This window comes from Macrotis lagotis, chromosome 1, assembly GCF_037893015.1.
Source record: "Macrotis lagotis isolate mMagLag1 chromosome 1, bilby.v1.9.chrom.fasta, whole genome shotgun sequence".
Lineage (NCBI taxonomy): Eukaryota > Metazoa > Chordata > Mammalia > Peramelemorphia > Peramelidae > Macrotis > Macrotis lagotis.
In genome coordinates, this window is record NC_133658.1 from 141,109,299 (window position 1) to 141,122,851 (window position 13,553).

General features: G+C 38.9%; 1 protein-coding gene across 5 annotated transcripts in view; it reads left to right on the forward strand.

The window, feature by feature from the left end:
* Positions 1 to 13,553, forward strand: part of PLEKHA2 (pleckstrin homology domain containing A2) — a 200,981-nt gene that overhangs the window by 167,244 nt on the left and 20,184 nt on the right. For all 5 annotated transcript variants that reach the window (XM_074208915.1, XM_074208917.1, XM_074208919.1 and 2 more), the window contains 4 exons: positions 1,155 to 1,203; positions 4,303 to 4,400; positions 12,015 to 12,155; positions 13,265 to 13,411. In XM_074208915.1, the coding sequence (XP_074065016.1) occupies positions 1,155 to 1,203; positions 4,303 to 4,400; positions 12,015 to 12,155; positions 13,265 to 13,411 (435 nt within the window). The remainder of the gene's footprint in view (positions 1 to 1,154; positions 1,204 to 4,302; positions 4,401 to 12,014; positions 12,156 to 13,264; positions 13,412 to 13,553) is intronic.

A 13,553-nucleotide genomic window follows, 5' to 3' on the forward strand; every position in this document is an offset into this window, starting at 1 on the left:
CCATTGTGTCAATCAAGTGACTCAGAGTTTCAACTAGACAAAAGTGCTAAGTTTATGAATAACTTAGATCTCTATTATGTTTTTAGCTTTATAGTAATCCTGTGAGATAGATAGTGAGAATATGATCATTTCCATTTTAGAAATAAGGAAAGTGAACCTGCTATCAAGGTAAAGTAGAGAGTAAGGAAGCCAGACAGAACAGAGACAAGATAAGGGAGCATGCTGTCAACCAAAAGTCAAGCCCAGACAATGGGTGGTTAATATAAGCAATTCCAAAATACAGTGACACAGACTCAAGTTGTCCTTGCCATAATCATTTGATCAACATTTATTAAGGTCTTGCTCTGGGCCAGACACTGTGCTCAATGAACTGACATTCCAAGTCAGAATAAGCTCCTTAGTTGGTTCCTATCACAGATGAATCAACCCCAGGATGTGGCCAAGCAGAACAAGTAAGTGAATGATTTTGCCTGGAAGGAAAAAGTGAGAGGCAATTGAGATGACTGAGTTCAGATCTGATCATTAAAACCTTCAGGGTGCACATATGTGGTAGCAGAAGCCCTCAGACCCTGACCAAACTGTTTTCTTTTTTTAGCTAGAGAGATCCTGGCAGCTGTGAGTACACATAGAGCTGGGAAGTGTGACTAAGGAAATCTTGATGTTAATATAGATCATAACTTCTTTAAATATGCTACAAATAAGTGGTTTGGATCCATATCAAGAGCAGCCAACCTAAAAGTGAAGAACAATGATGATGGATTACTTTCTTCATTCCTTGGTTATATATGAATCTGAGATTTATGGGGCTCATGTATTAGTAAGTGTAGGTGCAGCCAATGCAGAGTTGGGGGCCAGTCTTAGTGGGCTGCTTAGCTTTTGAAAATTTTTTCAGGAAACTGATAGATGTATAAATTCTCTCTCTCTCTCTCTCTCTCTTTGTCTTCATCATTCTCTCTCTCTCTCTCTCTCTTTTCCATTGTAATCACTTTCTCTTTTTGTCTATCTCTCCATCTTTCTCTCTTTCCTTCTTCTCTGTCTCTATATTTACCTCTATCTCTGTCTCTGCCTCTCTTCTTCTTTGACTTTATATTATATTATATATTTATATACAAATGTCTCTGATTTATATATATGATATATATCTTTATTTTTAGGTGAATGTAGCCACTCCAAAACAGAAACCAAAAACTCCATTTTGCTTTGGTAAGTAGTATACTTCCCTGGGGAAGGGATTCTTGTTGGTTCTCATAATTGCTTCCTGCATTGTAACAGTCCTGTGACCACATGGCAAGTCAGCTTTGAGTGTGTCTATGGGATCACCATAGACTGTTCAAACTGAAAGGTACTTTCAAAATTATTTTGTCCACTCCACTCATTTTACTGTGTGGAACCTGAGACAGGTAGTGACCTGTACAAAGACACGCAGTTATTGAGTGGCAGAAGTTGCCTTGTGTTTCTGAGATCAATGAGCTTTCGTGTGTGTGTGTGTGTGTGTGTGTGTGTGTGTGTGTGTGTGTGTCTGTGACTCTGTCTGTGTCTGTGTGTATGTATGTGCTCCATATGACTGTAGTCACAGCAGGATCTCTCAAGTCTATAGAGATGATACTAATACCTGACCTTTACAAATTAGCTAAGTGCTTCACAGAGAGTACATTATCTCAGGGGCAGTTGGGTGGTACATTGAATAGAATACCAGTCCTGGAATCAGGACAATCTGAGTTCAAATATGAATTCAGACACTTAATAATTACCTAGTTGCGTGTTCTTGAGCAAGTCACTTAACCCCATTTCTTTGCAAAAACAAAAACAAACAAAAAAAGTATATTATCTCATTTGACCCTCTATGAGTGAGGAATTGCAAGTATTATCTGAAGCTTGAAAGAGTTTATGACTTACCTATCATCATACTACTAATGTTGCTGACAGAATTTGAATGCAGGTCTTTCTGACTTCTCTTCAGAATCCCTCCTCCCAGGAAGAATTACTCCAACCATAGACTTTTTTTTTTTAGGTTTTTGCAAGGCAATGGGGTTAAGTGGCTTACCCAAGGCCACACAACTAGGTAGTTATTAAGTGTCTGAGGCTGCATTTGAACTCAGTTACTCCTGACTTCAGGGCCAGTGCTCTATCCACTGTGCCACCTAGCTGCCCCCAACCATAGACTTTTCAATCCTCCTGGTCCCAGAAGATTAGAATAAAATATCCATATTCTGTAGGGCAGTGAGGTGGCTCATTAAATAGAGCACTGGGTCTGGAGTCAGGAAGATGAGTTCAAATGTGGTTTTAGACTTTTACTAGCTATACGATCCTGGACAAGTCACTTATCCCTTGGAATTCTTCGTCTGTAAAAGGCACTGGAGAAGGAAATTGCAAACCACTCCAGAATCTTTGCCAAGAAAATCCCAAATGGGGTCACAAAGTGTTTGTTGGACACTATTGAAATAACTGATCATAAAATTTAGATATATAGACATAGATATAAATATGAATACACATACATACCTACATGAGTCTGTATGTATGTATGTTTCTAGGATTCTTAATATGGGACCTCAGGTATTCAAGGGATAGTCATGTTTCATGTTTCTGTTGGCAAGTTGGATGCTATTGTTATTGATCTGGCCAATTCCAAAGGATATCATAGCAATCAAATCTCAATCAGCATTGACATAGTGGGTTAGGAGCTCACTATGTGAACATCACAGTAACAGGTGGCAAGGAGGAGAGGAGAAAAATGAGAAACAGTGGAGAAAAAAATTACTGGATTTAACAACAGGATTTAGGTTGGAATCCTGATTCTTCTACTTCCTACCTAGGCAGCAATAAGTCACTAGACTCTTCAGACCTTAGTTTTATATCTGCAAAATGAGGGTTTGAAACAAAAAATGAAAGGAGAGACTTTGAATGATTTCTCAGGTCCCTCCCTACTTTAAATCTGCAATTGGTACACAAAATTAGCAGCCAAGGTTCCTGTTGTCTATTTGTCTTGTGGCTCTGCATTCTTTATCTAACCCATGGGATTTTCCTTCCTTCCTGTTTAAGTCACATTTACTAAAGCCTAACTAGAGCAGATGCTTCCCTGTGGCAGGGAGGTAACCATGGGTTCCTGATTGCTATACCAGGGTTCTGTAAACTCCTACAAGTTGAAAGAACTTTCAGTATATGCCAGTGCCAGATTGTTATCTGAAGAACATCCTTACTAAGTTCAGTCTCATCAACAACAGATGACTGACCACCAGGTTTATTGAGGCATGGAGGAATCACAGTCCATATCAGCAGAAGAAATCATAAAGCATTGAAGTATTATAAAGTAAATAAATTAACCTCTTTCCTCCCACTACCTAGAATAATTTCACATTACTGAATAAGCACAATTTAGTGATTGTCCAGTGACAGCAATACAAAGGAAAAGATCACTAAAAGGAAACTGGAATCTGAGGCTCCCAAAAAATGGTAGTGGTCCCAGAGAACAGACTAAGAAGTATGATTCATTCTTAGCAGAGAGGCAAAGTATTATTAGGACAGAATGTAGTATATATATAGTCAGATATGATTACTGCTTTATATTCATTTGCTTCATTTTTTCCTTTGCTCCCAAAGAGGGCTCAACTTTGATGGGAATGGGAGTGGGGTAGAAGACAGAATAACTCATTTCTGGAAATGATTATAATGTCAAAACAAAAAGAATCAATACAATTTATTTTAAAACACAATCCTATATTTGTCATTCAGACTTTTTTTTATTGCATAACTCAAAAATGTTGGAAGTGACTCTGGATTCTATAGAAAGTCTAGCTAAACAAGACCCACAGGGAGCTCATAAATAAATTATTGAGCCAAAATAGACCTGGGTAATTCAGTCATTTAAAACATGCCACTTCTAAACTCAGTATCATGTGTTGGATTTGGACTTTATTTCATAAGTAACTACATTCTAACCACCCCTTGTTAAAATGCTACTGATAATGAGGGATACTGGTTAAGAGAAAGAGGATATCTCATCATAAATCCATTACTTCTCTTGGAAAAGGAATCTAAGGGTGTATCTTATCGATCATTTTCATAGATGAAGGTCAGCATATTGGAAAGTGGAGTACTTGGCATTTTTAGAGCAGAGGAGAGAGTAGTAATAGCTTTTTCATCCCTGAACCCTCTTCAGAGTATCCTGGTGTCATGGAAATTTGTCTGTTCTGCATTTTGGAGCCCATGCAACCTCATTTCAAAGATGGGTTCAGCATCTTTTTTGTTGCCTGAATGCTGAATGCTGATTTTCTTTTTGTCTTGTTTCCTGCCTGCCTACAGTCATCAATGCCCTTTCTCAGCGTTATTTTCTACAAGCCAATGACCAGAAAGACCTGAAGGATTGGGTAGATGCATTGAACCAAGCCAGCAAGATCACGGTATGTATATGGTTCCTTTCCCATCTTGGTATAAGCAAAAGAACCTTTTTTTCCCAATCAGGGTCTAACTGATCCAGAAAAGAACTTTGGTCATGGGTAGGGACTTTCCCAACTGACCTTCCCTCCTAGTTCCCAGCCAGCTATTCTTGAACCATGACTGACTGACCACAAGTTGAACTGAGAGTTTGAGATTCAGCTCCAGCCAGAGGAAAATTCATGGGAGTCCCCTCTGTGGTAGGATCACTTCAGGATTCCTAGGAAGGCTTATGGTCAGTTATATTTTAAGTAATTTCTAGGATAACTCAAGTTCAAAGTATGGTAACACCATAGTAGTAGCCAACTTTTATAGAGAACTTCACAGATTACAAAGTACTTTATTTATATTTAAAAGTGAAGAGTGAAGCGTAGGAGACAGGAATAGGAAAAAAGTTGTACTCTTTCTCCTCCTCTCTCTTCAAGTTGGCCAAATGCATTTTGTAGATGAGACCAGAGCAACAACAAAGGCAGTTTGTGGTTTAAAGGTGCTTCCTTTAGAAAACTCACTGAACCTTGAGTGACTACTCTAGGTTCATGTTATCTTCCTCTATTTGCATGTAGAAGAATCCTCCAAGAAAATATTTTGAGACATGTAACAGGATCAGAAGATGATGTAGTCTGGTGAAGGAGATAATTCCCTGGGCTTGGTAAAAGGAAAACCCAATTGCAAAGCACTTATGTGACAGATACCATGTAGGTGGTAGGCATACAAAGAAAGGAAAAATTGAGCTCAGGTAATTCACTTTCTAATTGGAATACAATATACAAACAAGTTATGTACAGGATTGATATGCAGAGTAATATGGAGGAAGTTTCAGAGGGAAAGTATTAGTGACTGGAGAGGCTTTGGGAAGGTCTCCTAAAAAAGATGAAATTTCACCTGAGTCTTGAAGAAAACCAGAGAATCTGAGAGGCTGAGGTGAGGAAGGAGGGCCTTCCAAGGATAGGGAACAGCCAGGGCAAAGGCACTGACAAAGGAGAAGGAATAGTGTGCTTGTAGAAGGGTAAGAAGATCAGTGTGGCTAGTTGTTGAGAGTGAATGAAAGAGACTCAAGTGTAAGAACATTGGAAAGGGAGGAAGAAGACAAATTGCAAAGGGCTTTGAATGCCAAACAGAGGACTTTATATGTGATCCAGCAGGTGATAATAGAGAACCACTAAGGTTTAATGAAGAGGAAAGTAGCATAGTTGAACCTATTCTTTAAGTAAGTCACTTTGACAGCTGAGTAGAAAATGAATTGGAGTGGGGGGAGAGAGGAGATTAATTAAAAGGCTACCATAATATCCTTTTGTGTCTTTTGTACCTCTTCTTTCCGAGGTAAGGTAATGATGACCTGAAGGAGTGCGGTGGCTATGTGAGTGGAGAAAAGGGACCATGCATGTGCAGGCATTGTGAAAATATATAAAGAAACAATATTTGACAACAGATTAGATATGTGTAGTGAGTTCTGAAGATGGATGCTATGACTAAGTTTATGCATTTGGCTAAGTGGGAGAATGGTGATATCCTTGACAGTAGTAGGTAAGTTCAGAATGGGTGATATTTTGGGGGGAGAGATAATGAGTTCTGTTTTGAATATGTTGAGTTTTTTGCCTTTGGGGACATCCAATTTGAGATGTACAAATGGCAGTTGGTGACGCAAGAGAGAGATCAGTAGAGAAACTAGGGCTGATTATATAGATGTGAGAAACACCTGCATAGAGATGATAATTGAACCCATGAGAACTAATGATCACTTAGTGAGGGATTACAGAGAAAAAAGGACAAAGTCAGGACAGAGTCTTGGAGGAACATCCATGGTTAGTGAGCATGACATAGAGAAGCTAGCAAAGGAGTCTGAAGTGTGATCAGATGTGTAAGAGGAAAATTAGGAGAGTATCATGTATGAAAAACCTAGGAATGAGAGTATCAGGAAAATAGAAGGAACTACTGTATCAAAGGCAGCAAGGTCAAGAAGGATGAGTCTTGAGAAAAGTTCATTACATTTGGCAATTAAGAGATCACTGGTAACTTTGGAGACATCTGTTTCAGTTGAACCATGCGGTTGGAAACCAGTTTGCAGAGGATTTAGAAAAGAGTAGGAGGAGGAGTGAAGGCACCTTGTCTAGATAGTTTTCTCAAGATTAGTCATGAATGAGATAAAAAGATATGAATTTAAAACTAGCTGGAATCATTAGATCAAATTTAGTTTGGGTTTTTTTTTTGTTTTATTTTAATTTTAGGATGGGAAAGGTTTGGACATATTTGTAAGTTTCAGGGAAGGACCTAATGGAGGAAGGAGAGGCTGAAGTGGCTCACTCTGGGTTTTAGATTCATTAAGATTATTAAGACTTAGAAGGGTTTTGAATCTGCCCTGCTTTGATAGAGGGAGTTCCCCCAATGCTGACAAAATCATAACTCCTTTGAGTATTCTCATACAAGAGTAGGAGAGACAGAGAGAGGGAATATATCGCCGAATATGTGTGTGTATTGATGTATACTGGAAAGCTTGTCTGTGTTGTGGGTGTCAGAACTTTTACCTTAATACTATCAGACTTTCTATTTTCTAATTGTATTACTCATGAATGTGTTTAGTGTTCAGTTTAGGAAGGTTAACACTCAATTCTTTAACCATCAAATGTATGCTTAGACACATTTCTCTCCCCTGTCTCTCTACAAATAAGTTCTCTTAGAAGGGTTTCCTGGTATCATAAAACCTCAGGATCTGAAGAGAATTTTGAGGTTCACACCTCCTGTAGGTCCTTCTGGTACAACATTAAAGACATTGTCTACTTGAATGGTCTTAGTTGTTAGGAAAGTGTATGTACCCTTATATCCAGGACTTTATTGTTAAACATTGAACAACCAGATCTTCAGAGCACAAGATGCACTTTTCAATTTAATTTGCAATATTTGCATTTTCTCCATCACTTTCTCACACATATCTATAGCCAATAAAAAGAAATAATAAATGAGAGCCTGATTTAAAGCATTTGCTTTTCCAAGGTTTAAACATTAACATAGAAATTTTAATAATAGGCTCTGAGCCTGTTGAAACCTGCTCCCAATACATGCCTGCTTTTCTCAAAACTCAATTTCCTTCTTTGCCATGTCCATGTCCATGAGTTATTCTCAGTTCTTTCCCCTGGGGCCAAGCAATACAAGGCTCATTCACTTTCTATATGACAGACCCTCAAGTACTTGGAGACAGTGATCCAAGCTCCTTTTTTCCTAAGCTAAGTATCTTAGTTCCTTCAACATGCCCTCATGTGGTCTGATCTTCAGTTCTGCTCCTAAATGCTTATGCACCTTAAGCAACTCTCTTCCTCATTTTGATCTTTACTGTTTATCATTTAACTTGAGGAGACTGGGCTAGATGGTGTTGAAGATCTTTTCTCACTCTGAATCTGATGATTCCAGAAGACACTGAGTTATTTCAATTAAAATATATCTCTGCTGCTGAGTATATGGTATTTTAAGAATTGCCTAGATTAGTCAATTATTCACCTGAGGGCTTTGAAAGTTATACAGTGGAAGGGACCCCAAACTAAGAAATGCAGGTAATTCTCTATGGGTGTCTTTTTAATAGCAACCACTATATCATGAGAGATTATAGGATAATAGCAATAGAGCTGGAAGGTTGGGTTAAAGAGCACAATTTTTTAGATGAAGACATTGAAACTCAAGTTAAATGATTCACTCAAGGTCAGCAGAATGGATAAACTAAGGGTACTCCTCCATTACAAAGAGGAAACTGCCTTTGAAGTTCCACTAAGCCTATGCCTTTGATAGTCCTAACAGGGAGAATACCCTGTATTGGAATCATCTCTTATGATAGCCCTCTCAGGTCAGGTTTAATGTTGGGATGAAAAGAAGCATTAACAAGTCATTGAACAGTTCTCCAAAGGAGGTTTCATTTCATTTCATCTAAAATAGCAAGATGTGCCATGAGATTAGATTGGTACATACCTTCTCTAGATACAACTCCCTCTTCATCTCCATTTGGAAATGTATCTAGTTATAATGTCATCATGTAGTGATATAATGAAAGACATAGTGACTTGCATGGTCTTTAGCCTGACTCTGACTACATGTTGTCCAAGCTTTTTCATGCCCTCAAGTAAAGGAAGCTGTGCCAAAGTGGGCAAGGGCCAATCAAATATCAGGGACAGCTTTCTCTCATTTATTTTTTAGGAAAAACTAAAGGAGGGGTGGACCTAACCCATCTTGTGGGAAAACACTGGTGATATTAGACTATCACAATCTGCATCAAATCCTCTATCAAAACAGCTCTCTTGAAAGCAATTTCAGGACTTAGGCTCACTCATCCTTCACTGAATGAGGCTGAGGTTTTTGGACTAGCTTTGTCCATCTATCCCAAGGCAATTTCACTTGACTTTCCAAATTTCCATCTTTGTAACATCTTGGAAATTCTTATTTCTTGAAATCATGACTTTTTCTCTACTTGCCCTCAGGCACTATTGCTCCTCTCTGTCTGTCTGTCTGTCTGACTCTGTCCTCCCTGTCTGTCTTTGTCTCTTATCTCTCTGTGTCTTTCTTTGTCTTTCTGTGTCTCTCTCTGTGTGTATGTCTGTCTCTCTCTCTCCCCAAAAGTTCCTGCATCTTTGGTGGCTGACTCTACCTAACTGTTTACCTTCTCATCTCCAGCTTCTCTTCAAAGAAATGGCTCCTAGTCAAAAGACCTCTCATATCCTGGGACTATATATAGTAAAGGTTCCCTTAAAACTCTGGAACTCCCACCTGCCTCAAATCTAGTACCTGTGATAAAGTTGGGAAAACATATGGCCCAGGCATTGGGTTGCCCTTGATTAGCTATGTGACCTTGAAGAAGTGACTTCCTCCTGGACCTCTCTTTTTTATTTCTACTGTACTTTTAGTCAGTGAAATTATTTTAGTTGAGAGAGCCATAAGAAATTTATGGAACCAGAGTTAAAGCTTTCTCAGGATAGCAAACAAGAACTTTCCTATGTTCTTATTTTTTAGTCTGGAGTAAGCAGTATTCTAAAGATCCTGGTGATTGCTTCCTGGCTTCCTTTAGATGATTTGACAGTCAGGAACAAAAACCAAAATTTTTTTCTAAGTTTGTTTCTGTGAAAGCTAACATCGCTCATGACACTGCTCCCTGCATATTTTCTTCCACTTAGGTTACAGCCCTTCTCCCAGTTTACATTTGCTCTCCATTCTATTTTCTAGGGTTGCTTCTTATGGAACCAATGAAAGAAACTAGAATAAAGCCTACCCATGCTAAAGGTCCTGTGACACTTAGTCATAACTCAGGGGAATGTAGAAAAGTGGTCTGGGAATTATTTTAATCTCCTCTCTAAGTATTAGACCAGCTAAGTTAGTTCAACTTCCAGAGGTTCAACATTAAGGGGTTAGGGGAAGGGTGAGTGGAGTTATGCTGATTTACTTTTTTTTAAGGGGTTGGGTTAAAAAAGGAGGATGGGACTTAGGGATTGTTTTAGAAAGGAGGAACTATAGAGTATACCTCAGGTATCAGAGACCCATTCTTTCTGCAAGGCTTTTGCCCAGTTTATAATACAGGTATTTTAAGATGAGAACCAAGGAATGAGAGCAAAAATGTCAGAGACAAGGATACTTGGACTTCAGCAAGGCAGAGTTTTCCTTATTATGCTGATAAACAAAATGAAGAGGTTTGAGCTAGATGTTAACATAGCTAAGTGGACTCAAAACTAGTGGAATGATTGAAGCCAATGAATAGCTATTAATGGATTAATGTAAATTTGGAAGGGAGGTCTTCAGTGAAGTTCTTCTAGAATCTGTCTTAGGGTTTTCCCTCTTAAACATTTTTAAAATTTCCTTTTTTCCAGTAGGTAACAATTTTTCCAGATACATGGAAAGACAATTTTTTTTGCAAGGCAAAATGGGGTTAAGTGGCCCAAGGTCACACAGCTAGGTAATTATTAAGTGACTGAGGTCGGATTTGAACTCAGGTACTCCTGACTCCAGGGCCAATGCTCTATGCACTGCACCACCTAGCTGCCCAAAGGACAATTTTTGACATCCATTTTTTTTACATAAAATTCTGAATTCCAAATTTTTTCCATCCCCTCCCTCTTTCCTAAGATGGTAAGCAATTTGACATACATTATTTATGTACAAACATATAAAATATATTACTCATGTTAGACATTTTTATTAAAAATTTGAATGAAGGCATAGGTAATATTGATTACTTTGAATCAAGAGAGGTAGAAGAACTAGGTACAATGGGTGGAAGTTGAGAAAAGATAGGTTTCAACTTGAAGGAAGAGAAAGCTTCCTAAGCTATGAGAGCTATCCAAAGTACACTACCTACCCCAGGAGGTAGTGGGGATTTCATCATTAAAGCAAAGATTTAATGAGCTTTTGAGCAGAGATTTAATGGCTATTGGGATATACCCATTTAGGTGTAGAAAACCTGAGGTCCTTTCCCATTCTGAAATTTTATGAGCCTGGATACCCATAATAGTATAAATTCAAATGCTAATTTATTACACATGAGAATCCATAGAAATTAGGGGCTGAACTTAACAGTCAGCAAGAACAGAGTCTGAGTTCAATGCCAATTGAAGATAGATATGCAAGAACTTCTCTAACTGGATAGGGTTAATGAAATGCATAGGCTGCCTGTGCTGATATTTACTTGCTCAATGTGCTCCAACCTCATAATAACTTTTAAGAATGCCTATTTTTTCTAAAACTTTGATTGGAGTTCCTGTGCCTCTATTCAGGAGGTGGTCTCTTGGGGGAGATTTCTGGGTGTATTTTAATTGAGTGCTTAGGGCAAGAATCAGCTCAGTTTTTCTACTCTTTCACACCCAAGTTCCTTGGGATAGAGACTGTAGCTGTCTTGTTAAAGATTCCCAATTTCATTTATTTTGGTTTTTGCCTATCCTGTAGGCTCAGGTAAAAGACTGTTCAGTCTAGAGGTCAAACTATAATAAGGATAATAAGTAATATCACTTATATAGTACTATAAGGTTTGCAAAACATTTCACTTATGTTGTCTTGTTTGATCCTCCTAACTACTCTGGGCTGTAGGTTATTAGTGCTTCATTGTACAGATGAGGAAACTGAGGCAAAGGGGTTAGGAGAGGGATGTTAGAGATGAACTCTTTCTTGGAAGATCAGACCCTAATCAAATATAATTTCCTAACTACCAAAGAGAAGCAGAGACCCTTCTCCCAGACAGAACTCTATAATAAGTAGATGAGGTGATTGAGTGGGAGGGAATATATATAGGGACAGGAATGGCTTGATACTCCTGTATTCAGATGCAAAAACTGAGTCACTGGTGAGACTGCTGGGAATGCCAGCCTGTAAGTCCTATTGCTGATAGGACCCAGGGCTCTTCAAAAGTATTCCCCATAGCAGATTCAATTTGCAATTTGCTTCTGAAATCATCAATCTTCAAAGACTTGTTTTACCCTATTCTCTGTGTACCTTAGAAGCAGTTGTCATCCAAAGAGCAATGAACTCAATAGATAGATGACCCCATTCTGCCATTGAGCCCCAGTTCTGATAATTACTGCCATCTTCTATACTGAAACATTCCATGCTTCCTCTTCTTCCAGGTACCCAAAGTGGGGAGCCTCCCCCTGGCTACTGAGGTTGCCAAGAGCCCAGCAATTTCTCAACCTCTAGAAAAAAAACTACAGGTGGCATATAAGACAGAGATCATTGGTGGGGTTGTGGTACACACACCCATCAACCAGGTATAATGGATTGGGGAGTGGAAATGGGGCTCCTGTTTGGGAAAACAAAGGGTATGGTGTCATTGATGTGACATATGCAAAGACATATGTCTTGAGTTATGTCTTGGATTAAGGATTTAGAGCAGTTATAGATAGTATTTGTGGACGAGAGAACCCTGACCTTTAAAAGTATTCCCAAGTACCTGGAAAAAGATTGCCATGAAATTGCTATCATTGGTGGGGATGCAGAGATAGAGGGACTCTACATTGGTGACAGAGAGAAAATACTTGTCCTTTGCTCCTAATTGCTATGTTAAGAATGTAGCCCGTGAAATCAAATATGAGAATAGCAATAACAAATCTAGCATTTATATAACAATTTAAACTTTGCAAAGTACTTTACAAATATTATCTCATTTGATCCTCATAACAACTCTGGGAGATGGGTGTTATTATCCCCACTTTACAATTGAGTGATTTACCCAAAGTTATATATCTAGTAAGAATCTTGAGAGAGAATTTGAACCCAAGCCTCCTGATTCCATGTCCAGTACTCTTATCTATTGTACAACCTAGCTACAACAGACTAATAGTACTTAGTACCATATTAGACGAGTTCCTAGCACCATGTGAGATTGAGGAGAGAGAAAAAAGGGCCAAGCTGAGAAGATGTGTACTGAGTTCCTCTCACCCTCTTATCTGTCACCTTGTCCTCTCTTCTCTATCCTGCCCTCCAGTGGTTAGAATATAAAGATGCAAATTTGGGCTATATGTGCATACACATATTCACATAGACATGCTTGCAAATATATGTATAACTGCATACATACATGTGTAATTATATAAATATACATAAACACACACACACACACACACACACACACACACACACACACACACACACACACACACACACACACTTCTCCTGATTAGAATCCCCTCTGCTCCTTCCTGATTTACCAGCTCTGATTGATCTCTCTGAGGCAATAGTCTTGTCTTGGTAGTTAGAGAAAACATTGTTCTTATGGGGAAATCCAAGTATCTAACTAGAGTAGGAGAAGAGGAAAGAGGTTAGGTAGAGTTTTAGGGGATAAGAAAAACTTCTGATTCCTGGGGTTGTTTTCTTGTAGAATGGCGGGGATGGGACAGATACAGGTGTCCCAGGCCATCATGCTATCCTCCGAAGGTCTCAGAGCTACATTCCTACTTCAGGCTGCCGAGCCCCATCTGGGCCACCCCTCCTTAAGAGTGGTTACTGTGTGAAACAGGGGAATGTGGTAAGTGCTAATATTTGCTGGGGTCAAGTTCTGCCATTCAAGGCCCTTCCTACCTTTCTAGTCTTCTCATACCTTAATCCCCAATGTCTGGAATGTTCTCCTTCCTCCACTCTGACTATTAACCTCCCTAGCTTCTGTTAAG